Source organism: Oryctolagus cuniculus, chromosome 6, assembly GCF_051225735.1.
Source record: "Oryctolagus cuniculus isolate XC-2025 breed Fujian yellow rabbit chromosome 6, ASM5122573v1, whole genome shotgun sequence".
Taxonomy (NCBI): Eukaryota; Metazoa; Chordata; class Mammalia; order Lagomorpha; family Leporidae; genus Oryctolagus; species Oryctolagus cuniculus.
The window spans coordinates 4,242,597-4,267,405 of record NC_142872.1 but is presented as its reverse complement, the minus strand read 5'-3'; the positions used below and the strand labels follow the sequence as shown (position 1 = coordinate 4,267,405).

General features: G+C 57.6%; 1 protein-coding gene across 4 annotated transcripts in view; it reads left to right on the top strand.

Annotated features, from left to right (window-relative positions):
- NREP (neuronal regeneration related protein) overlaps positions 1-24,809 on the top strand; it is a 135,974-nt gene that overhangs the window by 99,227 nt on the left and 11,938 nt on the right. For 2 of the 4 annotated variants that reach the window (XM_089334773.1, XM_089334772.1), the window contains one exon: positions 10,190-10,253. In XM_089334773.1, coding sequence (XP_089190899.1) covers positions 10,251-10,253 — 3 coding nt within the window. In that variant the 5' untranslated portion in view covers positions 10,190-10,250. The other 2 variants (XM_051834529.3, XM_051834530.3) reach the window with 2 other exon arrangements.

Genomic DNA, 24,809 nt, shown 5'->3' with positions numbered 1-24,809 from the left:
GTCTCCCCTCCTCATAGTCCCACCTCCTCATAGTCTCACCTCCTCATAGTCTCACCTCCCATTGTCTCACCTCCTCATAGTCCCACCTCCTCATAGTCTCCCCTCCTCATAGTCCCAGCTCCTCATAGTCTCCCCTCCTCATAGTCTCCCCTCCTCATAGTCTCCCCTCCTCATAGTCCCACCTCCTCATAGTCCCACCTCCTCATAGTCTCCCCTCCTCATAGTCCCAGCTCCTCATAGTCTCCCCTCCTCATAGTCTCCCCTCCTCATAGTCCCACCTCCTCATAGTCCCACCTCCTCATAGTCTCCCCTCCTCATAGTCCCACCTCCTCATAGTCCCACCTCCTCATAGTCTCACCTCCCCATAGTCTCACCTCCCCATTCTCTCACCTCCCCATTCTCTCACCTCCTCATTGTCTCACCTCTCCATTGTCTCACCTCCCATTGTCTCACCTCCCCATTCTCTTACCTCCTCATAGTCTCACATCCTCATAGTCTCATCTCCTCATTGTCTCACCTCCTCGTTGTCTCACCTCCCCGTTCTCTCATCTCCTCATTGTCTCACCTCCTCATTGTATCACCTTCCCATAGTCTCACCTCCCCATAGTCTCACCTCCCATTCTATCACCCCCTCATTGTCTCACCTCCTCATAATCTCACATCCTCATAGTCTCATCTCCTCATTGTCTCACCTCCTCATTGTATCACCTTCCCATTGTCTTACCTCCCCATTCTCTCACCTCCCCATTGTCACCTCCCCATAGTCTCACCTCCCCATTGTCTCACCTCCCCATTCTATCACCCCCTCATAGTCTCACCTCCTCATTGTCTCTCTTCCCCATTCTCTCACCTCCTCTTTGTCTCACCTCCCATTGTCTCACCTCCCCATAGTCTTTCCTCCCCATTGTCTCACCTCCTCATAGTCTCACCTCCCCATTGTCTCACCTCCCATTGTCTCACCTTCTGTTGTCTCACGTCCTCATTGTCTCACGTCCTCATTGTCTCACCTCCCCATTCTCTCTCCTCCCATTGTCTCACATCCTCATTGTCTCACGTCCTCATTGTCTCACGTCCTCATTGTCTCACTATAACTTTTTCTCCCTAATGAGTAGCCTATTTTATTATTCACCTTTTTACTTCTTCAGGGCATAGTTAAGGGATTACAGCTGGATGCTTTGAGGCACTGACATTAGGATGCAAAATGAGGCAAATCCACGCAAATGAAACCTTGCTATCTCTCCTGGTCTGTCCTGATTCTGGCTTTAATGGGAACAGTCTCCGATCCTCAGGGAAGTCTCATGATCTTCCCAATCACAGACTCAAATTCTTGCTGTTTCATTAAGACACCTCTGGGGACTGGCAAACGCGAAGCCTTATGATGTTTTTAAAAATGGTTAGGACACATCTTTGGCTCCAGCAAGGAGTTCATTCAGAATGAAATCAGGATGCGCCTGAAGGTATGGAGGCTGCACTTCTACGAGGCGCCGCAGGGCGCAGTGAGGGTGTGAGAACGATGGGGTGCGCTGTGGGGAAGAGGCCCATTCTCAGTTCTGGTTGCTGACGAGAGGTCATTGCTGTATTTTGCAGAGTAACTGGGAAATGATGTAGATCCAAACCATTTTTAAAGTTAATCGATTACCACAAAGAATCAGAAACTGATTTAGGAGCAGCCTAGGTGACATGTTTACAAACTATCGTCCCCAAACAGCCATAGTGTTTCTGGAAGACCAGAGTTTATGGCGTGGAAGAGGGAAGAAGCCGGGAAATGAAGGACAGTGGAGAGGGGACGGCCCCGTCGCGTCTAAGGGGTCTGCCCCCCCAGGTCCTAGGCGGGAGGCTCAGGCGCCCGCGGGGAAGGGAGTCTGCTACCCACACTTCCCAGCCCCAGTGCCTCGTCCACCACTTCCCTGTGCTAACCGCACTCTGCCCTGGGCTCCAGGATTCTGCTGCTGTGGGTTCAAGTCATGGTGGAAACACTTTGCCTCTGTGCTGAACACGTGCAATTGTTCTTTCTAGTTACTGTTTCCTAAAAACACAGTACAACAGCTACTTACATAGCATCTACATGCGTTCCATGTTCTGGGCAGCAGAGAGCTGGTTTGAAGTGTAGGAGATGTTCACAGATTACGTGTTATGTTGTGCCATTTGCTGGGAGGGGCTGGAGCGCCTGCAGGTTCTGAAAGTCCCCGGGGTTCCCTGTGGCCGACCCTGTAGAGCCCCCAAGACACCACTGTGAACAGATAGCTCAGCCTCTCCCTGCCCAGTCTTTCTTCAGTGGGGTCACTGTGATGCCCAGTCCCAGGCTGCAGGCAAGGACGACAGGCCCTGAGGGGCAGTGGCGCACAGGGGAAGGAGCGGTGTCAGCGCGCAGCCATCAGTCTGGTCGTGCGCTCAGCAGCCCAGTCAATGGTACTGACGACCAGCGTGATCCTAAGTGATTCTCACTTCTGAGTTCTTATCTGTTAAATAGGAGCGAAATCTGTTTCTCAGAGCTTATGGGATGTATACTAAAAATTTTTACAAGATACGAAAGAAAGTACAGCAAACACATGTGACATCACTATCGTGAGTGCCAACATCATCACACGTTTCCACGAGCACTCCAGGCACCACACTGTCGAGGTCTGGAGTTTTTGGAAAGGGCTGTCCTTGTCGAGTCTCTGCACAAAGACAGGGGGCCTGCTGCTCTCACATCCTAAAGCAAAGAGTCTTTGGTCTCCCAATCGGCCATTCCTCTCTTGAGATGGCTCCTCTCCCCACTCTGCTTCTGACCGAAGCCACCCCTCCCTGGTGCTCACCACAGAAGGTCCCGGAACCACAGCCCGGAGACCTCAGGCTCTGCTGAATCAGACCTGGAGCCGAGTCCACCGTCGCAGAACTTGGCTCGCGACCAAGGTGCTTGAGGTAACTGCAAGGTTAGCTGTAGTGCGCGCGGTGGGGAGTGCGCCGCGTCCGAGGAGACGTCCATCGCTAACCCAGTCTTGTAAGACAGGCACTGCCTCGCTGTAACAGACAAGTAGGTGTTTCACCAGCTGCACTTCCCCAGGGCTGTGGGAAATATCCACTTACTACCTTAATCAGTTGTAAAATTAGAAATTTTCCCAGGGGGAATTTTTTTTTTTGTTAAGGCAAATTGGCGAACTCGTGCACGTGCGCGCGCACACACACACACGCTGGGATTCTAAAATAACTCCCCTTGCCTTGTTTTGGAGCAGCTTTAACCAGCTCTATTCTTAACGCTCTGCACCACGGTCCAGGTCTGTATGCAGGCGAGCAGAGGCCGTGCTCGGCCGTGCTGGACACGGTCGCCTTGCGTGGGAGGGGGCCTGGGCCGCGCTTCCCTCCGAGCCGTTCCCTGCGCGGCTCTGCCGCAGCCCCCGTGCTCGCCAGCTCCAGGGCCCTCGCTCCACTGTGCCCAGGCATTTGCAGTCCTTCCCAGATGCCGGGCAGAGTGTTTGACAGCAGCCTCGCCCTGCCGTTGTCCCCATCGTCGTCTTACAGAGTGTGTAGGTGACACGCCGTCCTGTTTTCATCTTCGCATCCGTAGCTCACAGTTTGCTAAGCCGAGACCCACTTTCCCTCCTCTCGCTCGTGGCCAACGTGTCCGACGTCAGGGGCTCAGTGCCTGATGGTTATGTCCCTTCCAGACTGAATTCTCAAACACGCGGAGGCTGCTGGGCACATTCTGAGCGTGGGGCCCAGCGGAATGAGGAATCGCTCCTCCGCGCTGCCCTCGCAGCTGTGTAAACACAGCTGGAAGCTTGTGCGTGGCAGGGTCAGCTGCGAGCAGGCTGAGCTGTGGGCGCTGCCCTGAGAGCCCGGAGCCGCCCCTCTGTGGCGCCCCCAGCCTGCGACCTTCACACACTCAGGGACGTGGCCCGTCTTGCTGCTGCTGGTGGACACAGCTGTCACCGCGCCTCCCTGCTTCCGCACACGAGGTGCATGGGGTGGGGGTGGGGGGTCGTCGGCCCGGGCTGCCCTGTGCAAGCCTTGTGGACGGGCGGCCTACACAGCACACACGTGTCCGTACAGTGCTGGAGGCTGGTGTGAGCACAGGTGTCTTCGGAGGCCTTCTAGACTCCGTCCTCTCTGTGTGGCTGCATCCTCCTCGCCTCTCTGAGGTGGACACCAGTCACTTAGGGCCCAACCATGTGGCCTCATTTTACCATAATTACCCCCTTAAAGAACCCATATCAGGGGCCAGCACTGCGGTGAAGCGGGTAAAGCCGCCACCTGCAGTGCCGGCGTCCCATATGGGCACCGGTTCTAGTCCCAGCTGCTCTACTTCTGCTCCAGCTCTCTGCTAGGGCCTGGGAAAGCAGAAGGTGGCCCAAGGGCTTAGGCCCCTGCACCCACGTGGGAGACCCGGAAGAAGCTCCTGGCTCCTGGGGCAGCTCCAGCTGTTGTGGCCATTGGAGAGTGAACCAGCAGATGGAAGACCTCTTTCTTCCTTTCTCTCTCCGCCTCTGCCTCTGCCTCTCTGTTACTCTGCCTTTCAAATAAATAAATCTTTAAAAAACAAACAAAAAAAAGAACCCATATCAGACTACAGTCAGTCACAGCCGGAGGTGCTGGGAGTGAGGATTTCAGCACGAAGTGTGTGTGTGTGTGTGTGTGAGAGAGAGAGAGAGAGAGAGAGATGATTCAGCCCGGCGCAGGAAGGAAGCGTGAGGACAAAGCCGGAGCAGGCGGGAAGGAAGTCACTCAGGGCAGGCGGGGGCACTGAGCGTGCGGACTCCACACCCAGCAGGTGCAACCCGAGCTGGCGATGACCCACTTTTCCCAGATTCACTTCTTTTCCTGTGTTTTCTGGTCGGGGAAGACCCTCATCGTGGCTCGCAGTCACAAAGCCAGGAACGTGGCCTCGCCTTTGTCTGTCTCCTCCAGCTCAGCTCCGTGCTCTGGGAGGCTGGGACGAGCCCAGCGAGTCTCTCTTCACAACTCCTTTGTCTCCACTCAGAATCACCCACCTGCATTCCTCTAACGGTCTCCTAATTACCTCCCTTCTGTCCTGGCTTCTGCCTCTTCTCCCTGTTCAAATCTGCCCTCTGAATTGCTCACGGAATAATTTTTATTTGAAAACAAATCTGGTCAAGTCACGTTCAGATTTCTTCAGTTTTCTTTACAAAATTGCTTTAAGGGTAGCGTTCACAGTGTTTAACTGAAGCGTACAGTGTGACCCTTTGTTTAGTCTGATTGGTTTAGCTCAGGTCGCCTGCCCATCCCTGGCCCATTATCAAAGCCAACAGTTCAAAACACCGATTGGCCACAGTGTGCAATAATCGGCCTCTACTCCTCGGAGCCACCTGATTGGTAAATAATCAGGCCTACTTCTCAGTCGCCCTTGCTGGGTCTTGCTGGCCCTCAGGGCTGAGCCCAGAGGGGACCAGATTGAAATTCGGGTTTAGGAAAGAGGAAGAAAGGGCAAACGCTATTAGATGGGCGCTGTCTACAGCAGGCTGTCCCTCCTTGGGGCTTATAATCCAGTGTTGGATAGGAAAAGGAAATCAGAATTCGGTCCAGCGTGACAAGGACAGTGCAGAGTTGTGCACAGTGCTTCTTCCTTATCAGATCAGGGGTTCAGAGAGATTCCTAAAGGAGGTGCTGCCCCGGCTGGCGTGTGCGGGAGGAGGGAGCCCGTGGAAGAGAGGCGCTGCCCCGGCTGGCGTGTGCGGGAGAGGCGCTGCCCCGGCTGGCGTGTGCGGGAGGAGGGAGCCCGTGGAAGAGAGGCGCTGCCCCGGCTGGCGTGTGCGGGAGAGGCGCTGCCCCGGCTGGCGTGTGCGGGAGGAGGGAGCCCCTGGAAGAAGGGAGAACACGAGTGGAAAGGCTCACGCGGGAGGGGGCGGTGAGACCGCACGCGGTTCCGGGGACGAGGCCAGCAGATGTGGGGAGGATATCGAAGCATCAGCCAGCTGTACTCGGGAGGGCTCCACGGTCCCCGTTGCTCCTGTGTAGGTAGCACGGGCGCCCTGCCTAACGGGCCACCCATCTTTGTCTAACGCACTACGGCACAACCCCGGGGAGATGGAGAGACCGAGGTTGAACGGATGACTGACTGACCAGCTTCACACGGCGCTGGCTCTCACCACTTTTCTTTCTTTCTTTTTTAAGATTTATTTGTTTATTTGAGAGTAGAGTTACAAAAAAAGAGAGGGAGAGAAAGAGAGAGAGCGAGGGGTCTTCCATCCGCTGGTTCACTCCCCAAATGACCGAAATGGCCAGAGCTGAGCCAATCAGAAGCCTGGAGCCAGGAGCTTCTTCTGGGTCTCCCACAAGGGTACAGGGGCCCAGGGACTTGGGCGGTCTTCTGCTATCCCAGGCCATAGCAGAGAGCTGGATTGGATAGGAGCAGCTAGGACTCGAACTGGTGCCCACATGGGATTCCGGCACTGCAGGCAGACAAGCCACAGCGCCAGCCCCTCTAACCGCTTTTCTACGTGGCCTTCTCCTGGCCCTCAAACCCATGGACCTTGTCACTCCAAGCCACGGCATGGACAGAACCAGAGTTGCAGGAATGGGTGAGGTGTACCCGGCTGTAGAAAGGTGCATTTGAAAAGGAAACATCTAAGCGAGAAGCAAAACCGTGTATCTAAATGCATCCTCTCCGTGCGACCCCATTCCCCAGTGGGCTGCGTGGTGTGGTGGCCAGAGACGGAACACAGGGTCAGGGGTTGGCCCACGACTCCTTCTCCCAGCCCCCAACGTCACCTACTGTCAGGTTCTTGGCTCACGGTCTGCCAGAAGCACCCCCACGCTGCTTCTGCAGTCGGCTGACTCTGGCCCCTCACAGGTTCAGTGTAGGCGACACCCCCAGGGGAGCCTTCCTGTACACGCCAGGGCTGGGTTAGGAAGTAGCCTGGGCTGCCCTGGGGCGACTCCGCCCTGGTCCTCATCCCTCCATTCCCTCAGACTGTAGGCCTCCAGGACTGGAACTTCTCTTCCCTGTCCTAGGAAAGCCTTGATCCCTCTCAGGCCCCCGCCCCCTTCACACAGTCCACCTGGACCCAAGGGAGGCCTCTTTCCACCCCAAGGCTGGGATCTGTGTATCGAAGCCCCGAGGGAACGTGGCCGCATGTGGACACACAAAAAGTTCATGGAAAATGTGTTTTATACAAATGCTATGCTAGGGTTTCAGCTTTATTCTTTTCCTGTACAATTTTCCAGGAACATTTTTTTTTTTTTTGGACAGGCAGAGTGGACAGTGAGAGAGACAGAGAGAAAGGTCTTCCTTTTGCCATTGGTTCACCCTCCAATGGCCCCCGAGGCCAGCGCACCGCACTGATCCGAAGCCAAAAGCCAGGTGCTTCTCCTGGTCTCCCATGGGTTGCAGGGCCCAAGCACTTGGGCCAACCTCCACTGCACTCCCTGGCCACAGCAGAGAGCTGGCCTGGAAGAGGGGCAACCGGGACAGAATCTGGCGCCCCGACCGGGACTAGAACCTGGTGTGCTGGCGCTGCAAGGAGAGGATTAGCCTAGTGAGCTGCGGCGCCGGCCTCCAGGAACATTTTAAAGCCCCTTGTATTTGGTTGTCACAACCAGCATCCGGAGGGGAGAGACCACAGATTCCACTGAACATGGCGTCAGGCCCAGGACAGCCTCCTCCCGCATCCCACAGGGTCACGTGGCCGCAATGTCAGTGTCACCAGAGGGTCCAGACGTCCCCACGGGGCTCTGCTGCCTGACTGTACTGCTCTAGGGACGGGGGGGGGGGGCAGTGGCCTTCTCCCACGGTGGGGCAGGGACACTGTGACTGAAGGCATTTGGGGGAGCGGGTCTCCTGCCCAGCCTGCGGGGCGGTCAGGAGGACGGCCACACAGCTGCAGGCGCAGCTCCGCGGGAGCTGACCCGCTGGCGTGAATCCCCTTACGTCTGCCTGCTTGGTGGGGACCCCACACCCGGAGGGCCTCCGACTGTTTCTTGGGTAGCTGGATCGTAACCGGTCTCTGGAATACAACAGACGAATAGGCTGCGGTGCTGGCCCGGCCTGATTTCTTAGGAAACTCTGTTATCTGGATGTCTGTGGTTATAAGGGAGGGAGTGTAGACGTTAATAAATCCACAGTTTCCCTGTGTTTGGAGAGAACAGCTTAGGCAAGTTTTGCATCAACACCAAAGTCTGCAGAACCAGCTTTGGAACAAGCAGGTGCATCTTCCGGGGCCGTGGATGGGCTGGAGCCCGCGGGCTTTTCTTCTGCAGCCCGAGCCCATGCCGGCCATCACAGGCCCCAACGCCCGGGCGCCCTGGAGCTGCAGCTGGGGCTTCCGGTGTGTGCCTTCCCCTGGCGCCCGCTGCTCTGGCCAGTGAGCACCGGGTCCCAGGGCAGCGGGAGGCAGGCTTCTCCCTTTGTCCTTAGCTGCGGCTCCCAGTCTAGTTTTCCGCAGGACAATGGCTGTGGTGTTCTAGACTCATCCAGAGGTGCCACACCTGTACAGCCCAGTAGGTAACTGGTGGTACCCAGTGGCCTTGGCGCTCTGAGAGGCGGCCACAGGCGTGGCAGGAAATCAGTGTGCTCCCTTGCACTTGGGAGTGTGCAGTGCGTCTCTTGAAGGTGCACTGTTTCTGCACCCGACGCACAGGGGGGCAGGGGCTCCTCCAGGGAGGCCAGGGTCAGGACCTACCTCTGCTTCTGCACCTTTCTGCGCCAGGAAACGGCCTTCCAGCCCCAAAAAAGCACTTTGTCAGAGTTGCAAAACCGCGAGCTGTCATTCCTGCGAAAAAAAGATGGATTTTTAAGTAAGAAGGGCAAGTTTTTGTTGTGTTTTTCCTTTTTAAATCAGAAATGCCCAAGCACTTTTTTTCTTTCTTTTTTTTTCCCCTCCAGCAATCCCTGATTTAAAAACAAATAGGGTTTCCGAGGGCAGGGGGCGGGGAACGGGAGGGCGGAGGCGGGAGCGCGCGTCCCCGCGCCTCGTGCTCGTGCGCGCGGGCCCGCGACCTCCGGGCCGGGCTCCCCGCGGGCGCCGGGGGAGGGGGGCGCGCGTGGCCCGTGCGGGCGGGCCCGGCGCGGAGAGGGCCGAGGCCGCCGGGGGGGCGCGTTGCCTCAGACGGCCCCGGGCGCGGGGCGGTGACCGGGCGCGGGCCGCGCCGCGCCGCCCCGTGTGTGTGGGAGCGGCCGCACGTCGGGGCGGGGAGCCGGGCGCCGACTCAGCAGTGTGGGCCGCGCGCTGGCGCCGCGCCCGCCCGCCCGGCAGAATGAGCTCATTGTGCGCCGGCCGCGGGACCCGGCGGCTGAGGCGGCGCGGCGCGGGCGCGAGCGGGCTTTGTCCGTAAGTACCGGCGCGCGGCCCCTCGCGCGGCCGCCCCGCGGGGTCCGCGCCGCCGCCCGGGACGCCCGGGACGCGCGGGCGCGGGGGGCGCGGGTGGGGGTCCCCGCGCCGCCTCGCGCCCCGGGCGGGCTCCGCACTTGGCGGCGCGCGTTCTCTCGGCGAGCGGCCGCGCGGGGCTGTGGGAGCGGCGTGCGGGAGGCGCGAGGCGCGGGCTGCCCGGATCCGCTCCCACGGCCACGCTGCGGGAGCACGCGCGGAGGCCGGGGATCCCCCTTTCCAGAACTTGCGGCTTCTCTCCGGTTCTGCCCGATTCCTGACGGAACTCAGGTGAACAAAAGAGCTTTGTGGAGCGCGTGCAGGTGCAGGGTCCCCGCCGCCGGCTTGGCCTAGGGCGAAGGGGACAATGGTGTGTGTGTGCCTGACTCCCCGCCCCCACCCCCGTGGGTTTTTTATTTTATTTTATTTTATTTTTTTAAACACGGAAGGTTATGTAATGCAGTGCCATTTCCAAAAATACCCGCTCCGAGGCACCGCACTAGCCGGCGGAGAGCCGTCTGCGCGGCAGAGAGACTGCCAGTAGTGTGTCTGCGAACAAAGGACAGCCAGAAAGCAGCCTATTTTTATCCCTGGCTTCTACTTTTAAGTTGCTAAACCTCTTGAACTCGTGCAATTTAAAGAGGAACTAGACGCTGAGAGCAGCCCGGGACTCTGCAGCACCGGACCTGGGGATTCCTTTGTCCTGGTGCAAACCCTTAGGCCGCCGTGGAGGCGCCTGCAGGAGCCCCCGTGGCCCACGGAGGTCGTTTGCGTGTCACTCACCTGGGCCACAGAACACAGTCGTTTGCGGGAGCGGGTAAAGGGTTGAGCTGGCCCGCTGACCTGTGGCCGGGCGCCGTGTCCACCTATCGAAACCTATTTTGCAGGTCGGTCTCCTGGGACTGAAGAGAGGGCGAGCACGGGCCCAGGACCGTTAGGATTGTCAAAATGGTAAGAAGTCGTCGGAGGACATTCCCGGTAGCTTCTCGTCCCACACGTCCCAGCCACGCGCCTGGACCCTCTAGCGCACCCACCCCACCTGACCTCTGCAGGGCTCCCCGCAGTCTCCTGCAGCTTACGCCCATTGGCTGTGGGCAGTCGGGCTTTGACTTGGAAACTAAAATTCCTCTTTCAGAAGCAAAGATTGAACAAGAGAAACTGGTCTGTTCTGGAAGAAGAGTGACGTGTGATGACACGCACGGAGGGGGTGATGGCAGCGGGGCTGGGGCAGGGCAGTGGGTCTCGTGCCGGGGTGCCGGGGTGGAGGGAGGGGCCCCAGGGGCGGCCACAGCCTGTGCTGTCCTTAAGACAGGGCGTCTCCAGGAAGCCTGCAGACACAGGGAGTGGGGCTTTGTTGCTGATCCCTGACTTCCTTTAGGAGAGACCCCAAGTGTGCTGTTCCTGACAGACTGTGACCCATGGGGAAGGCAGCAGAGATTGATGACCAGGGAAAGGAATACCTCTTTGCCACTCAGAGCGCACGATTGCCACATTCAATTTTAGTGTTTTTTTCTTTCTTTTAGGTGAGGGTGGAATTTAATGAATCAAAATTGAATCTGAGATACTTGATGTTTTCTTTTAGAGCAGCCCAGGTACAAGCTTGCAAGGAGAAAAATGAATCAGAGGCAAGGAAATGAGTTCAGTTTGACTTTTGTTAACACGTAAGCGTGGAAGGTCTTTGTGCACGCCTCCCTCTGTCATTTCAACAAGTGGGTGTGGAAGCAGTAAATAAAGTAATTTCACTTGGACATAGTTGGCTAACGACCAAATTAAGGAACTTGAGGTAGAAAGACAAGAGGCCCACATAAAACTGATCAGTGGGTTATGTGCACATGGCCCCTAACTTCATACAAAATCCACAACCAGCGGTTGTCATAGAGTCATGGGTTGGTGGAAAACGGTCTGCTGTGTTTTTGTTTAGTTAATTAGATTTTGTCAGGACTGGCCACATTGCCTTGTGTCCTGGCTCTTCAGCCTAGAACCTTACCCATGCTGTTTGATCATAGGTGGACCATGCATATTGGGCCAGGTCTGGTGGCCGCTTTGTATAAACCTAAACGTGACCAGTGATCCCGCCCAAAGATCGCGCTCCGAGGGAGACGCGTTTCTGTAGTAGCGAGTGGAGGGAGGTCTGTGGAAGGCGGAATGCGTGCCAGAGCTGAGAATGAAACTTGGAACCATTTGAATGCAGAATAGCAAATGCAAATTAATATTCCATGCTCCTGTCTTACAGTTGTCACTTATGGAAAGTGGCAGAATGGGAAGTCACAATTTGTTGCAATTGGAAGGAATTTTGCTCATGGACGAGTGCTCCCGACTGTTGGTGACCTTCTCATCAGGATGTCAGTCCCTGTGGCGCAAGCCCACGCGTGGCCCGAGAGGAAAGCAGTGGCGTCCTTGTGGGGGATTCCAAGTCGCTTTCTAGCAGTTCTGCAAAGTCAGCTCTAAATGTCTCTGCGCAAATTAATGTTTTAAAAAGTGTCAATTGCGGTTTTTTCCAAGAACTGGCGTTAGAGGTGTCTCCCACCTCTTTCTCCTCTTGGGCAGGATTAATTCTCTCTACTTGATGGAAACTGGGCTTGCTTTGCAGAGCCCCGCGGTGGGCTTAGACATGGCCTGTGGACAACAGAAATGGTGGCTGTGAAAGCCGTAGACTAACTCTGGGCCACGTTTAGATGCCTAAGTGTGGTTTTTCTGTAAAGTAGTGTTTCCATTTACCTAATTTAAAACACTAAAGAAGATCAAATTTCGGCATTGGGCTTGCTCTTTCGACACCCACGGTTGTCATCAGTTCGCGGCGGTGTGAGACGTGGGACAGGACACCGCAGGACTAAAGCAGGGGCTCGGAGACCTTTCCGCTCCCCAGTAGCTGCGTTCCACAGCAGTGCTTGGGAGACGCGCGAGAGTCTCCAAGTGCCCTCTGCGTCATCAGATCACGCACAGCCAGCTGAGCCACCGCCATGGTGCGTGCGCCTGGAGCTCAGCCCAGGGGACGGCCAGGCACGGATGCCAGGGTGCTGCTGAGGGCGCCGATTTGGGGCACGCTGTGCTGCACCTTAGTTGATGAGAGAATCTCAGTCGCTCTCGCCGCAGTGATTTCCAGTTTTCCAGTGAGCGTGCTTCTCTCAGCTTGTTGGGCAGTTAGTTAGGACATCCGGAATCTGCAGAGCTCTTCAGTGTTGCTTTCTGTTGAACTTTCTCACTGAATTTTAATTTCTAGGACTGTATCGCACATGGGTCCTCGGTACTGAGTTAGGTATTTATCGTAAGGTACTTGCCTCGGATTCGTCAGTGGGAAGGAAACATTTCGCGACGAGTAGCTGATCCTTTGGGAAGATAAGGCGTTTAACCTCGTACCCAGGTCAAGCACGGTCTGACACGGCCGCCCCAGCACAGCCGAGTACCCTGGGTCCCCGTGGTGTGGCGAGGAGCCGGTCCATTTTCACGAGACCAGGAGAGGCCGCAGCTGAAGTTCTCTCTAAAGCTGCCGCTGAGCTTTTGGTAACGATGAGTTGCCTGCGTTGTGCCGTTCACAGAGCTCTGCTCTCTGTGCAGGCTGGGAAGTGGCGCTCACGGGCCTACAAGGAGGCTCTTAGCCAGCGCCGTCGGCAGAAGGTGTCCGTGGTTGAAGCAGAAGCAGAGAGCGGGGAGGGACGAGGTCGAGTGGTAGCTTGTGCTGCTGGGGACTCCTGGCTGTGGAGGTGCTGACAAGTCCCTGGGGGTGGTTTTGTGTGCGCTGTCTTCCCTCTCCCCAGGCCTTCCCGTGCCGGGAAGGGGAGAGATGGGAATTGTTTGGGGCTTGGGGCGCTCTGTCTGGGTGTGACAGCAGTCCGGCTTCCCCGCACACTCTGGAGGTAGTTGAGGCAGAAGGACGAGTAAGCAGCTGTTCTTTTCTGGTCTGACGCAGTTCTGTGCAAACGTGGATGCGAATCAGATCCTCACACATACAACTGCACAAGTTCAGCTTGGCTTTACATCCCAGATTGAGACTCTCAGAAACAGGAACGCGTATTTTAAACAGGGAGTACTTGGCGACACTGCGTGAGTAATCCCCAGGCTAGGGATGTTTGGCGTCTGCGTGTCCATCTGCTGGTGACCCGGAGCCCTGGAGTGCTGTCCAGACACCTGGGCCCACAGAGGAGCCTCCTTGGCCCTGCGCTTTCTCCTCACTGCCTTGCCTGGAGGGAAGGTCTTTTGAGGCCTAAGTGAAATGGAGGGTTGCAATAGTTATCTGAATAATTTGCTTCTAAAAAACTCAATTTCCTCTGATTCATTTCGGTAATCTACAGCGTTGCTGTGGTGATGTGGGAGCGGAGGATTTGCCGAATTACTTGACTAATTCCTGTGCTGTGCATGCAGGGCCAGGGGTCAGGAAGTGTTGCCAGAGGAAAGTGCATCGGACGCACCGGGGCCGTGTCGTCTTGGCTGATGGAGATCGATTACGAGATTCCCGTTTTAAACTGTTCCTCTGCTTTGAACTGGAAAACAGGTTAATCATACATCTCAGCCCACATCTGTAGAAATTACGATCACTAAAAATACCATGGACTGGGTCTAAATTTGTCTGAAATGGGTGTCTCTAGACATATTTTGCACCTAACCAGGGTGTCAAAGATATTTCCCCTTGGCGGCTTAGCAAACAGCGTGAACCTGTCGCTCATCTGCCAGCTCAGGCAGGTGTTGGCAGCCCTGGAGCTGTGGACTGGAGCCTCACGTGGCCCTCGGCGTGGCCCTCAGCTAATTTGCACGCACCTGGTCAGTTATCAGTGGCAGTGGGTTGATGATGACCTGTTGGCTGTATTTGTGAGTTGGACCACAAGCCTTTCTTTTCTCCTAACCGAATCAGAGGCTCACAGTCTGTAAGCTTCCCAAGTGGTGCTTGTTAGAGTGCGCAGTGCATGCTGTCAGCCCGGTAGGTACTTGGTCCATGCGCGAGTCATGCTAAGAACTTGGTGCTGCTCACTTTCTGTGAACGGAAAGTAGCCTGTATCCAGAACCTCTTCCTCGAACGGCCCGGGAAGCAGACGTGAATGCAATTTTAGTTTACCTAGAAAATTGCTCTCCATTATTTATTAAAAAGATAAAAACGTCTGTGGCGTGCAGTTGCCCGCCTTCCACAGCGTCCAGAGCCACGAGGCAGGTGCTGTCTGTCGGGGTCCCTTGGAGGCACGAGTGAGCTGCCGCCTGTCGGATGCGGCCCGCAGTGGTGCTCAGAGTCAAGGTAGCCTTGCCTGCAGCCGCGAGGTTTGCCCACGGGGCGGAGCCTTCGAGCCCTCCGTTGTTTCTGACAGAACCTGATCCGTGGCCCCAGGAACAGAACGAGGCCTGGAAACGGCCGAGAATGGTCAGAGCTAGCGGTGGGTCTGCAGCACCTCCGGTCCTGCCCGTTGAGCGCCGCTGGGTGCTGTGTTTGTGCCTGGTGTTTGCAGAAGCTGCACCGGGCCCCCACCCGCAGCAGACCTCCATTCTGGTCGTGGAAGGAAGGTGAACCTGTGACAAACCCGGCACGCGGTACGGTTTGGCGCTCCACAGCGAGATACGCAGGAGTGAGGCGGGGGCCGGGGCAGGATGGGAACCATTTATGAAGGGGGTGGAAATCGAGCTGCAACCAGAGATGGCAGATGGGTAACTCCTCCCTGTGACAGACGCGGTGGATCAACGTTGGCACTCATTCCGAGTGTTTTTCAGCCTGAAATGGATTTCAGAGTCCTCGGAGTGTTCCCAGGAAGCCATTACCAACTGCTCGGAGTCGGCACAAAAGTTAGCAACTGAGTGGACACCACTCCTGAGCAGGTGCTGCGCCCTGTGACGCGTTCGTCCCTGGGGCCCAGCACCAGGCCTTCTCCGATGCCAGCCGAGCGGCGGGTCACACAGCTTTGGGCAATGAGGTGACGGAGGAGCACTGCAGATGGAGGAGGACGCTGGGACGTTGTGCTTGGGAGTGAGCGACACGTGCTTTCCCTGCTGCAGGGCCTGTTTGCGTCCAGGACCGAACTCTAAACCAGACTGAGCGGCCTCGACGAGACGTGCGTGTCTGCACCTGTGGGCTGTGCGTCCCAGGAAGTAGCGCACACACCCACTCACAGACTCTTCTGGCTAAAGGCAGATGGCCCTGTGGTGCTCCTGGCTGCCGTGCACTGGGGGAGAGTGGAGGTGGGAGGGGAGAGACCTTGCTCATCTGTCTCCTCTTGACACGGTGGTGGCACTTTTCTCTGGCTGATCTCAGCCAGAGAGGGTGTTGCTGGCCTATCAGCCAGGCTGCCCAGCAGGAGGCCCCTGCTGATCCCGTGAGACCCGCTGGGCACAGGCAGGTGCTAATGAGCGGCCGGCACCCGAGCCAGCTGCTTCTGTCCCTCCGTGTCGCCCTGATCCAAGAAGGCAAGCCAGTGCTCACCTCATCACATCCAGTTCACAGCGCGAGGCCTGCAGGCGGTGGCTGACGGAGACCGCGGTCTGGTGACCGTCTGAAGGGAATCTCATCTCGTGATGCACAGAAGCTGGGCAAGGCCAAGGTCGGGAGGGAGTTTTCTCTGGATAGTGCATGGGATGTCATCTTGGACTGTGTGGGCTGCAAGGTCGCAACTGGAGATGATGGCACGAGACGGACTTGCCCATAAATCTCGGCAGAACTGCTGAGGGTGAGGGGACTCTCTGCCAGCGCCTACTTCATGCTTCCAAGACTTTTTCCTGTTGCTGTACTTAATCCTTCTTAGGTTTAATTCTGTTGGCTAGGCAGATGTGGAGGAGCTCTCTGAACTATCGGTGGCCACCACAAGTAGATCTTGGAGTGACCAGGCCCCTGGCTGCGGCTGTGCCCGGGATTTCTTCCTCCTGTGCCTCTGCTTCTGGAAGGAGGGTCCCTCCTGACAAGACAAAGCCGTTCTTCACCCTGGCCTGCCAGCAGGCACGTCCCATCACCCCCTGTGTCCGCTGTCCTGGAGTGCCTCATTTCCAGCCTACCACGCCTCACCGTGAGCAGCCGTGCGGCCATGCCTCCTGGCTCCCTTGCTGGCCACACACGGTGCAGGTGTGGCAGAGTCCTGTGGCTGAGGGGAAGCTGAGTAGCTGGGGAGATGGTTCGTCCTCTTCCTGAAAGGGGAAGGAGGCCCTGGCCATCTTCATCAAGTTCTCCTGGGGCCTTGGAGTGGTGCCGCCTGCTAGCCAGTCCGATGTCTGCTCTGTGCCTGGCCGGGACCGCACGTTCTCAGTCACGTGTAGGTGACTGGGTGGTCACGGGTGCATGCTGAACACCCCAGCCCGGGCAGCTCGACTCAACACCGCGGAGCCGGAAGTGAGGTGGCTGCACGCTGGTCGCAGATTCCCTGTCCAGAGGACCCTGTTGGCTGACACTTGGAAGGCTCTGTTAGGGAGCCGGGGGTGTTAGGTGGAATCGGGGGGCCCACCAACACGAGTCTTATCCCGTGCTCGCTTTTGTAGCCCCTTAGGCAAAGCAAGCACCGAGGGACTCCAGACAGCTAGGGCGATGCCGCCTTCTGAGGGAGCAGGGTCCCCCATGGCGCCCCTACCTGGCATGGAGCGTCCGTACCCAGACCCCGTGGTGCCCTTACCCTGGCCGTGGAGCGTCCGGGCCCCGGGCCCCGTGGCACCCTTACCTGGCCGTGGAGCGTCCGTACCCGGGCCCCGTGGCACCCTTACCTGGCCCTGGAGCGTCCGTACCCGGGCCCCGTGGCACCCTTACCCTGGCTGTGGAGCGTCCGTACCCCGGGCCCTGTGGTGCCCTTACCTGGCCGTGGAGCGTCCACACCCCGGGCCCCGTGGCGCCCTTACCCTGGCCGTGGAGCGTCCGTACCCCGGGCCCTGTGGTGCCCTTACCTGGCCATGGAGTGTCCGGGCCCCGTGGCGCCCTTACCCTGGCCGTGGAGCATCCGTACCCCGGGCCCTGTGGTGCCCTTACCCTGGCTGTGGAGCGTCCGTACCTGGGCCCCGTGGAGCCCTTACCTGGCCGTGGAGTGTCTGTACCCCGGGCCCCGTGGCGCCCTTATCCTGGCGTGGAGCGTCCGTACCCTGAGCCCTGTGGCGCCCTTACCTGGCAGTGGAGTGTCTACCCCGGGCCCCGTGGCGCCCTTACCCTGGCAGTGGAGCGTCCGTACCCCAGTCCCCGTGGTGCCCTTACCCTGGCTGTGGAGCGTCCGTACCCGGGTCCCGTGGCGCCCTTACCCTGGCCGTGGAGCGTCTGTACCCGGGTCCCGTGGCACCCTTACCTGGCCATGGAGTGTCCGTACCCCAGGCCCCGTGGTGCCCTTACCCAGGCATTGAGCGTCCATACCCGGACCCCGTGGCACCCTTACCTGGCCGTGGAGCGTCCGTACCCGAGTCATTGGTGGGTGCTTTTCTAGCAGCTGTCGGTTTGTCTGTCATGTCGGAGGGAGGCAGTTGGTCCCGGGAGAGCAAAGTCCACTTTGGGTTTTCACAGTAGTGGAATCCTAGATGATGGAATCAGTGCCCGTTACTGCCTTGAGGGTTCCTGCTCCTTTGAGGTGTGGGAGGAGACAGCTGGAGGTGCTGGGCCCACTGTCCATCTCCTCTCGAGGACTAAGATGCAAACAGTGCGGTCCGAGAAGGAGAAGACGTGTGATGCGTGGCCAGTGTGGGCCTCCAGGGCCCTTGCTGGAAAGGCATGAAATCACAATGCCGGAGGCCACCTGCCGCAGCCCTCCCCATGCATGCCTGCGCTCAGCACCGGCTCGGCCTGTTCTTGTCGTGTTCCAGGCCAGGCCACTGCCCTCCGGCCTGCACGGGTCTGATGCTGTGCCCAGGGGTCCAGGGCCTGGGTGGGGAGAAGCCGCGGTGGGTGGTTCTGTTCAGGGCAGCCCGGGCATGTTGAGGGCACTGTTGCTGACTAACGCTGCTGTCTGATGGGGAGGAGCAGAAACAAGGATACCCCGCCTCCCTGGCAGGCAGCGGTCTGAGCCGTCAAGGAAAGCCCAAGCGGCTGAGACGGGCAGCTCTGCGCGTCTTCGTGGCGGGGCGCTGTTTCCTGCCCTCACCCCTCCCGGCAGAAGTCACCAGAGGCTTGCTGGGCCCCCGCCCTGGCAGCTGTTCTGGGCCCTTGGGGCTGTTGCTGAACCTACACCAGCATGTGGTGGGGTCTGGCAGTGCCTCCTGCGTGCGGGAGGAAGGAGGGCCAGGGAATCGCTCGCGTCTGGGAGAGGAAGTCGGTTTCACAAGGCACCTCTGTTAGCTGCCTGTCCCTTCCCTGAACAGACCCCCAGGACTCGGCAGCTCAGTGCGTGAAAACATGCTTTGGGGAAATAGTGTGGTTTCTTGTAGCTTCGCACCTCCACCTGACAGTGCCCCTTGGTCTGATGTTCATCCTACAGGACTGCAGGCCGCATCAGAAAGTACCCGATTGATTGAATGGCTAGCTGAGCTCATACACCTGCCCCGTCCAGTGCCTGCTGAATCAGAAGCTGTGCCCACGTCATCCGTGGACCCTTCCCATCTTCATGATTCTGCCCTTAACTACCGGGATTTGACTCTTTGGAAACCTGGCTGGTCTGGGCCAAACTCCAGCTGTCCATTTCTTGCTGCCTGAGGCATCATGGGTGTAGGCATGCATCCTGAGGTGCCCTGGCCGTGCCTCGTTTGCTCACTCCTTGACGATAGAACCTCAGGTTGTCCCGATCCTGTACCGCGGTCTGGGAGCCAGGTCTCCCGTCTCTCCTTTAGTCCTCGTTAGACATGTTTCCTGTTTGTCCATGAGTTACATCTGTTCTTTGGCATCATGAAAAACATTCATCTGACCATTAATGAGGTTGTCACTCGTGTTGCTTAGACAGAGCCCAGCTCTGAACCAGGACCTGAGGGTCCTGGCTGATGGCCTCCTCTATGGTGACAGTCTCTGATGTTTGACCTCTTGCCATTGTCCGTCTTTGGAGCTGTCAGGATTCGCATCTTGCGGACTGGAGGACTCTCCACAGAGCTGGGCACATGGATTGTTTGTGCCGCATTTACTGCCCCGAGTCAGCTGTCTGCCCCCATGTGGCCAGTGTGCATCTTCCTCTTCATTTAGGGTCACTTTCTATTTTGTGCAGAGTGTGGTATGTGCATCTGCGGATCACTGATAATGTTTGAGTTCTCTTGAGCCAAGCAGTTTGTCTTCAAATTGGACTGAAGTTTTGAAAAGGGAGAGTGACTGGGGCACGGGCAGGATGTGAGTGAGGTGCTCACGCCGGCCCCCAGGAAGAGCGGTGTGAGCGCTCAGTTGTAGGTCGCACGAGAACACTTCGGGTTCTCACGAATGCTCTGTCATCAGCTGCAGTGACTGCAGGATAGTTGGTTGTGCTCAGCAGTTCCTCCCAGGAAACCTGGGCAGAGGCACGGTGGTGATTACAGGTGTGGCCAGGCCTTGGGTAGATCCACGGCCGGGGCTGCCACTCCACACTGCTCTCCCCTCAGCACCTGCAGCACTGCACGCGCAAAGCCCGCTTCCTTCCAGGTGAGTGGTTCTTAGAGGGCACCCAGTGCTGGAAACAGGAGCGAGTGGCAGCTCTCCTGAAAACTTCCTCTGGGCTGCTGCAGGGGTCAGAAATCCATTTGAATTCCACGGTCAAGGCCCAGGAGGAGATGCCCAGCACCCCATGGGGGCTGGAAACGGGGCTGCTCCAGGGGCCTCACGGTGACCGTCTGGTGGTTCTCGGGGGGCAGCAGATCTGATGGCTGGACTGTGTTCCGTGAGAACGCAGGCTGAGTTTGCGTCCGTCCTCTCTGTGGCTGGGGCAGGCTCCCTGCTCACTGTCAGCGGCACAGGTGCGCCCTTTGCACTTGGTGAGGGTGAGCATGGTGAGGACACATGCCCGTCTGCTGGGAGCCTGACCTGCCGCCAGCCCTTCACAATCCTGGCTTCGTTATTTTCCTGCCACAACACCCGTGAGGGTTCCTCGAGCGTCCTGGAAAACACGCCCAGAATCTGAAAGAAAGCGAAGCATAACGGACTGCAGCTGCTGAGAGCCCGTGCTTGCCCTGCCTGCGGGGAGTCTGGCGGTACTGGCGGTACCGTGCGTTGCTCCTGGTTCCCTGTTGGAGAAATGCAGCTGTGATGTTTGGTTTGCAGTGAAAGACGGGGGCAGAGAGCACAGGGTGTGGGGTGGAGGGCTCAGCGCAGCCAGGACTTGGAAGGTAGGTGTGGCTTCGGTTGGACCGGGACTGGGACGTGCAGGAGTTTCCTCCCTGAAGCCTCGTGCCAGCGGCGCTAGCAGGGAAGCCCATGCAGTGTTGAGAGGCGGGGCCTCTGGGAGCCAAGGAGGTGAGGTCCCTGGAGTGAGCCCCCGGTTGAATGGTGGTGAGTGGGTGTATGAGGACAGACACGCAGAAACCGTCTCCCGCTGTGGGCCTTGCCAGCACCATCCCCAGCAGTCCCAGTGGGCCGGCCCGATCTCACACTGGGAACCTCAGAGCCCTGAGCCAGCACAGACCTCTTCTCGTGTAGTCTCCTGGCCCAGGCGTTGTGCTGGGGTGACAGAGAGCTGAGTGCGTTGCTGTCTCCATTAATTGGAGCACGGGTTTCGTTGTCCCAGGATCCGCATTTGGGCCAGGTCTCCTCTGCCTGCGCTGCGGCCCTCGTCTTCGAGCCTCCTCGGCATACTTGCTCCTGGCAGTGTGTGGGGCCCCGGGCGGGGCGGGGTAGCGCCCGCTCTGACTGTTGTCCTGCAGGGCAGGTATGGGAAGGCCCAGTGCTCCCTTTTGGACCTGAGTTTTTACAGCCTGCTGATGCAGACCTGGCTGTAGGTGGGCTTGTGCGTTTCTTCCCTTGTTTTTGTTTTTAGTCAGACTTCTTTAAGATGGGCCTCTGAGTCATACCAACTTCTTCTTTTTTTTTTTTTTTTTTTTTTTAAAGATTTATTTATTTGAAAGGCAGAGAGAGAGAGGTCTTCCATCCACTGGTTCACTCCCCAATTGGCTGCAACGGCCAGAGGTGCAGCTATCTGAAGCCAGGAGCCAGGAGCTTCTTCCGGGTCTCCCATGCGTGTTCAGGGGCCCAAGGACTTGGGCCATTTTCTTCTGCTTTCCCAGGCCACAGCAGGGAGCTGGATCGGAAGTAGAGCAGCCAGGACTCGAACTGGTGCCCATATGGAATGCTGGCACTGCAGGCGGCGGCTTTACCTGCTGTGCCACAGCACCGGCCCCTCTAGCCGACTTTAACTACAAGTCGTTCCTCCTGCCATGTAAACCGCTCTCCCTCTGGGTCTGGTGGTCTGTTCTCGTGCTGTCCGCTGTTGAAGCGACACCAAGGCATTCCACGTGAGATGACTTTTGCTAAGTGCTGGTTAGAGGAGGGTTGTGCTGCCATGTAAGGCAGTACACTGTGGAGAGAGGAGCTGGTTCCTTCCACAGTGAACCCTGCAGGAGAAAGGGCAGACTTTGGGAAGCTGTGCATGTCTAGGGAGAGGCTCTGGGATGGCCTCAGATGCCACAGGAGCAGCTGCGTGCCCATCTCATCATCCTCCCAGGCCAAGAAGGACCCAACCCCAACTTTTAGAAATATGATTGTGCACCCACATTTTCAGGTAAATTTTTTCACCAGATTTTAATGGATGGCATAGTGATTTTTAGGAGGGAATGAAAAATAATAGTGCTGTTGACCAGAAAGAAGGTTCTAGTTATCTGAAGGTGAACCCTGGCATAGCGACCTAAAATCATTCCCAGCGGCTAATGAGAGCAAGACTGGAGCTTCCCCATCAGCTTTGAAGTGTGCGTGGGCAGAGCCCACCGCCCCAACATCTGGTGCTAGACAGCATCTCAGTGGCCTTGCTGTCACTGGACTAGGGACAGCGATGCAGTGGCCTTGCCCTCACTGGGCTGGGGACAGCGGCGCAGTGGCCTTGCTGTCACTGGGCTGGGGACAGCAATTCAGCATCCTTGCTCTCACTGTGTTAGGGACAGTGTCTCAGCGGCCTTGCTGTCACTGGGCTGGGGACAGCTACGCGGTGGCCTTGGGCTGGGGACAGCGACACGGTGGCCTTGCTATTACTGGGCTGAGGACAGCGATTCAGCATCCTTGCCCTCACTGTGTTAGGGACAGCGTCTCAGCGGCCTTGCTGTCACTGGGCTAGGGACAGCGACGTGCTGGCCTTGCTCTCACTGGGCTGGGGACAGCGACATGCTGGCCTTGCTCTCACTGGGCTGGGGACAGCAACGCGGTGGCCTTGCTGTCACTGGGCTGGGGACAGCGATTCAGAATCCTTGCTCTCACTGTGTTACGGACAGCGTCTCAGCGGCCTTGCTGTCACTGGGCTGGGGACAGCGATGCGCTGGCCTTGCTGTCACTGGGCTGGGGGGACCTCCCTGACACTAGCACAAGCAGCGTGCTCTGCTGGGGCTCAGGACAGTATGAGAATTCACCACATTTTCTTCCTTTTTATTTTTGATGGGCCTTTTTAAAAGCAGGAGAAGCACCACAAATGTAGTTTTCTCATTTCTTGGCCACAAATGAAAAGTACTTTATATAACAGTCAGGTGGACCGGACCTAGAACTCAGACAGGTTAAGTAAGTGTTTCCTCTGGTTCCATTCCAGGGCTGTAGAAGACTGTAACGTATCTGTGCAGGTCGTGGGGGCACAGAGACCACTGCTGGGCTTGAGTGCCTGAGGGCTGTCCTTGCTGCTGGCTGAGGGCTGAGGATTTCGCTGGACGGAGCAGATGCTTCGTGCCGCAGCCTGTTCACCGCTCTGTGGTCTCCAGCCAGGCTTCCCGAGGGCGGCTTTGTCTTCTCCACTGTGGAGCAGCCTCCTTTAGATCTTGCTTGAGACTATTTCCAAGCTCTGTTGCTGGAATTTTTTCCCCATGGTTTACTTTGAGCCCTCTGCAGCTGTGTGCTTGACCTCACTGCTGTCAAGAAAAAGCGACTGTGAAAAGCAAGACCCGAGGCATTGGGCTCATTCCTGAGTCCAGCCCAGAGTTTGGCTCCGATTGCCGTACCAGGCTGACCTCGGTCCAGGGGAGGGTGATTTGGCAGAAATCGCAGAATTCCTCGATCAGCGACTCCCTTTTTTGGCGTTTTGGAGTCTTGGTGTCAAGCGTGTTCCTGCTGGGGAGGCTGAGGCTGGGGTGAGAGGCGGGGTCTGCGCCACCTGAAGGCGGGCAGCCGACATAGGCATCCGCGGAGCCCGAAGGAGCCTTGAGTCGCCCAGGACCCCGAAAACTCGTGTGAGGAGCGGTTTTGCAGGGCGGTGGGAAAGGGAGGCTGGGTCACGTTGTCAGCCTTTCGTGGTTCGCCCGCTTTTGATTTGTTGCTCCCCTTGAAAGTCTGTTATTCTTAGAAATCACGCAGCCACGTACAGCACTGCGTTGTGCAACCGAGTGGCTGCGGCAGCTCCTCGTGCTGATGACTTGCTTCCCCTGTAAACGCTTCCACGGCCAGCGAGGGGATCATCTCTTACTTTCTCTGCCTGGGTCAGAGAACTTGCAGGACGCCCTGCTGAAGTCACACAGCTCGCTTCAGACACCCGGTCACGGAGTCGGGAGTGCAGCTCCCAGCCGCATGGCATGGACGCTGCACAGTAGTAGCGTCACCTGCACAAGTCCTCGTAGTGGAGCTGTGTCTGTGCCCATGGGGAGGGTGTGTGCCCAAAGTTCTCCGCCCAAGTGAGGGCAGCCGAGTCCTGAGCCACTGCTGTCAGCCTTATTTATTAACTTGAGAGACAGAGCTCGTGTCCACAGGTTTAGTTCCCAGATGCTCACAAAGGCAGGCACTCAGACTGAAGCTGAGAACTCACCCCAGTCTGTCACGTGGGGGCCAGGGAGCTACGTACTAGAACCACCTGCCAGCTCCCAGGGTGCTCTCTGCGGCGGAACCAGGACTCAAACTCAGGAAGTCTGACATGGGGTGGAGGTGTCCCAAGCAGCGTCTTGACGTCTGGGCTAAACACCCACCCTGTCTTCCTTACGTGGAACTTGGCCTTCTTCCCCCAACCGTTTCTCCAGGCGAGGACTTGCTGGGCTGTGTCGGCTGGCAGCTGTGTACAGGTGCTGTAGTGCAGAGCCGCAGGGGTCACGCATGCCTGGTGAGCGCGAGAGTCAGGTGCTCACCGCTTTCTGCGCCGTGACCTGCGGCGACCGCAGCCAGCTCCCGCGTGCCCTAGGTGTGTGTGCGGTTCCGTGCAGATTCTGGCCAGCGTGGGCACCCGCACTTTGACCTGCATTACTGTCTCTTGTCTGGTGGCAGCATGTGCCCTGCACGGCGTGCTTGCCCTGCAGGACACACGTGGAGGGCGGAATGGCCCTCTGGACCAGGTCTCAAGAGAGACTGCTAACACGTACACCCGAGGCTTTCTCTGAGTTACTGGGCTAAACCTCCTGGCTACTGAGGCAGAACAGAACATGCACACGTGCAGACGGTCTAACTGGCAGAGAGGTTATTGAATGTGCTCCTTGGTTGCAAAGAATCGACCATGCAGGTGCACACCTGCTGCCCTTGTCTGCCTTCCAGATCGCCAGGGGTGGGCGCCTTGCTAAGTCATAAAAGGGTCATATGTGCGCCTTTGTTCA